General features: G+C 44.2%; 1 protein-coding gene across 1 annotated transcript; it reads left to right on the forward strand.

The window, feature by feature from the left end:
* The first annotated feature begins 3162 nt into the window (after positions 1–3162).
* LOC101440078 (olfactory receptor 2A7-like) lies at positions 3163–4104 on the forward strand. Its single transcript, XM_004452997.4, has one exon. It carries the CDS (start codon positions 3163–3165, stop codon positions 4102–4104), a length of 942 nt encoding a protein of 313 aa, XP_004453054.2.
* Positions 4105–4367: the final 263 nt, after the last annotated feature.

Below are 4367 nucleotides of genomic sequence, written 5' to 3' on the forward strand. Positions count from 1 at the left end.
CATGCATGGTGGAGCCCAGCTGCTCAGTGGGGATGTATCCGACCTGCAGAACTGCAGAATTTCCAAGTTAGCTTGAGTCTGCCTTGAGCTAAGACAGAGCCTGAGGAGCTGGTCAACTGCAGTGAAGAGTCTTGGTCCTAGTCTCCTGCCACAAACTTCCACTGTGCCCTGGGATGTCTCCTTCCTATTGTCAATCAGTTTCCATGTCTCCTCTCTGATGATGATCTCCTGGGCTGCTGTTGCACTCTCTATTTCTGCCCTTGCAGCCAATGATCTCTCTACAGTGCCTGAGCCTGAAACCTGCCCTGGAGCCTGGTGATCAAACTGAGTCTGGCTTTAAGGAGTGAAGACTGGGTATTGGTCTCATGCTCTTGGACTTTTCCCTTAGACAAGGGAGCCATTGAGGATTTGAAACCAAGGAGTGGCCTGGACAGATTTTAATTTTAGAAAACCACTCCAAAGACTAATGCTGATAATGGGTTGGGCAGGGTTCATCTGGAGGACTGAGATGAGAGAGGGATGCGAAGTGTTTGAACTGGATATTGACAGTGAGATTGAGGAAGGAGAGATGAGAGTGAGAAGCATCCAGGAGATGGCCATATGATTTGCCTTTTCCTTCTTAAGAGTTAAGGGCAGAAAACATTTCAGTAAATTAAAGGTCCAAATTAGTTAGCTAATTAGTTTACTGCCTGTGGGAGACCTTATTGCTACTGAAGAATGAGACTGTTCTCCCATAATTCCTTCTCAGCCTCAGTTTCTCCATCTGTGAGATGGAGATATTGATATCTGATGAGCATGATGAGGCTCAAAGAGAGAATGAATATAAGGTTATTTTGTAAGGTGCAGATCAAAAGCTGACTTATCTATTTTTGGCCCAAATGGAGGCACAGAGGCCAGGCTCATGGTAGATAAAGTGTCACCCTTGTTTCTCTCTCTCGTAGGGTTTCTGGTGCCTATCCCTGAGAGTCAGGCAATTTTCCCCAAGCACTTTGCAGAGTCCTTTGTACACTCTTAGGAGATATAGTGGAGGGATGATGATGGACTCAGGGGTTCAGGAACGCTGAGGGTCTGACCCAAATTCCCAGTGTAGGACAGCATCCTTGGACACACTTCCCTGGCTTACAGACAATCTGTTCCAATTCTTTTCAGCCTACCCTCATAGTTCAGCCAGGGTAAACACTCCTTGGCTTCAGGTTCTTAAAGAACAAGTCTTTTATTGGTTATGTGTAGACAATAAAAATTTAGAAATGGCATGACATTTTCACACCATTGCTCCCAAGGTAGAATATTCTCACATCTTTGTGATGCTTCCTTTCAGGAAGGATGTGACTTAAATTCCGATTTTACCAGTGAGGAAAAGGTGATCTGGAGAAGTAAGATATCAGCCGAAGGTCATGTAGCTAGTAAAGTCAGAGCCAGGATTTAAACAGAACCAGGTGTCTCCAAACCCCATATCCTTTGCACTCATCTATGCAGCTTCCCTCCCTGCAAACTATCTGGCCCAGACACCATTATCCTTTATACAGATGAAGAAATTGAGGACAAACAAAGGAGACAAAGTGACCTGCAAAGGTCCTTTGGTAAGAGATAGGAATTCAATAAAAATAAATTCTTCTAGCTATCTTCCAGCATTGGATAATGTCAATGAAGGTCCTGGCAAAGTGCCTAGCATATAAGATATTCAAGTTGTGTGCGGTCTTTTGGGCCAAAGGCAAGAAACCATCCCTAAACCTGTAGTCACAAGTTCTCATGAAGGCTCATTCTGCTAATACAATTGAGAACAAGCAGACTGTAGAATTAGATGGAGTGGGAGAAACAAGGGTGACATATTATCTACCATCAACCTGACCTCTGTGCCTCCATTTGGACCAAAAATAGAGAATTCAGCTTTTGGTCTGAGCCTTACAAAATAACTTTATATCCATTCTCACTTTGAGCCTCATGATGACTGCGAGGATACGGCAGGTATCAATATCTCCATCTCATAGACGTAGAAACTGAGACTCAGAGAGGGAATTATGGGGTTGGAGGAATTGGTGCCAGGGGTAGAAATAATACTGCAACACCAGGACTACTTCCCTTCCCTAAGTGTCAAAGATGTACATGCATACGGCATCTCTTCAGTAAGGGTGTCCTTTTCTCCATGAAGAAATTGAGGTGCAGTGAGGTTACACTGAGAAAGAGCTAAGAGTAGGTAAGAAACAAAAATGTGAAAGGAATGTTGGCTTTAGTGGAGGGAAACAATGCAGGATAAATACAGGCAAGTGAGAATTGATTGTGGGCATCAAGCATGATAGGGTGACTTCTCAGGATGTTTCTTTCCACAGTTTGGACCTGATATCCAGGTGTTGTGTATGGAGTGCCATCCAGAAATACAACTAATATTTACTGAGCATTTACCATGTGCTAGGCTTTCTGCATGGTACTTTTCATGCCAAAATATCCTTCAATCCTTGCAGCAAACCTGTAACAAAGGAATCATTGTTCTCCTTTTGTATTTGAGGAAGCAGGATCAAGAGATGGGGGAAGGAAAAGGACTTGTTCAAGGTTTTTCATTTAGGAAATTATAGAGCCAGGATTTAGAATTCAATGATTCTTCTAATACAACATAACCTAAGGAGGGGTGGGTGAGCAGTCAGAGAACTATCTTGGCTGTGGACATTCTGAGGGTAAAATTAAAGTGGAAAGATAAATCAGTGTCTTCAACAAGACCAGGTGGGTTATCTCACCGTGTAAGGTCCCTGAAATTTGCCATTTTGCATAGAATTTATTTATCATTGTTTATCTTGACCTGACTGCATGGATGCAAGTTAAATGTCCTACTAAAAAGAGGGAAAAGCGAAGGGGAATTAGAGATCAGCTATTGCAGTGCTTTCATTTGACATTTGAAGAAACTGAGGCTGAGATGGAGAATTGCTGGTGGGTAAGAAGCAGAGCCTAGAATAGTTGTGGAAATGCTTTCCTCCTCACAATTTTGTGGGGTAATGGCAGTGAACAAAAGAAGGTAAAATACGCTGTCTTGTTTGGGGGGATCATAGCATTTCGTTGTAATTGGGCACTGACCACTTTCCCAAGCCCATCAGTAACCCCAATCTTGCCTCTTTGCTTATTTAGTGATCTTTCTGAATTGATACCTTTCTTTTTATTAGGAAGTTAAACAAAATGCAAGAGCCCAACCAGTCCTCTGTGACTGAATTCGTCCTTCTGGGTTTCTCCCTCAGCCCCAGGACTACTCCTCTGCTCTTCTCTGCCTTCCTGATCACCTACCTGTTGATTATCTTGAGCAATGGCTTGGTCACCATCCTCATCTGTCTGGACTCACACCTCCACACACCCATGTACTTCTTTATTGGAATCCTTTCCATGTTGGATGTAGGCTACACCACAACAACTGTGCCACAGATGTTGGCACATCTGGCCAGCCAGATGAAGACCATCTCTTTTGCAAGATGTGTGGCCCAAATGTATATTTTTTTGGTGTTAGGCATCACTGAGTCCTGGCTTTTTGCCATCATGTCTATAGACAGGTATGTGGCCATCTGCCACCCACTCAGATACAAGGTCATCATGAGCACGTGGCTATGTGGGGTAATGGTCATCTTTTGTGGGCTCTGGGGTGTTATCGCTGCTCTTATCTACACTGTCTTTGCCATGCATCTGCCCTACTGTGGGCCCAATAAGATAAATCACTTCTTCTGTGAAGTTCCTGCAGTCTTAAAGCTAGCCTGTGCAGACACCTCAGTCAATGACCGGATAGACTTCATTCTCGGCTTTAGTGTCATCCTGGTTCCACTCTCACTCATCCTTGTCATCTATGTCAACATCTTCATTGCCATCTTGAGGATCCGCTCAGCCCAAGGGAGGCTCAAGGCCTTCTCCACCTGTACCTCCCACATCACTGTGGTCACCATGTTCTGTGTGCCAGCCATGGTCATGTACATGAGGCCTGGCTCTGAGACCTCCCCAGAAGAGGACAAGAAGCTGGCTCCTCTATTCTACAATGTCATCTCAGCCTTCCTCAACCCCATCATCTACAGTCTCCGGAACAAGGACATGAAGAGGGCTTTCCTCAAGGTGACAGGCTGGGGCAGGGTCCCAGAATGAGTCCCCAGAAGAATAGCTGAGGGAACAGAGAAACAAGAATCATGATGCAGTCAATGTTCTAAACACTCATTCACATGACTCAGTGGCACCAGTACAGGCTCCCTTTTAGCACCAAATTCCAACTCTACACAGGCCCTCAGGGAAAAGCCTGCCATTTGGCTGATTGAACCAGATATCATAAAAGAGGGAGGGAAATAAGGAGGATTGAATTTTGCTGTTCAGCCATAATCATATGAAAATTATTTTTTACAAATGTGAATTGA

This window comes from Dasypus novemcinctus, chromosome 9 (genome assembly GCF_030445035.2).
Source record: "Dasypus novemcinctus isolate mDasNov1 chromosome 9, mDasNov1.1.hap2, whole genome shotgun sequence".
NCBI lineage: Eukaryota > Metazoa > Chordata > Mammalia > Cingulata > Dasypodidae > Dasypus > Dasypus novemcinctus.

Bases quoted from the DNA above. Each gene is read 5' to 3' on its own strand.
- LOC101440078 (XM_004452997.4), top strand. From the start codon at position 3,163: ATGCAAGAGCCCAACCAGTCCTCTGTGACTGAATTCGTCCTTCTGGGT.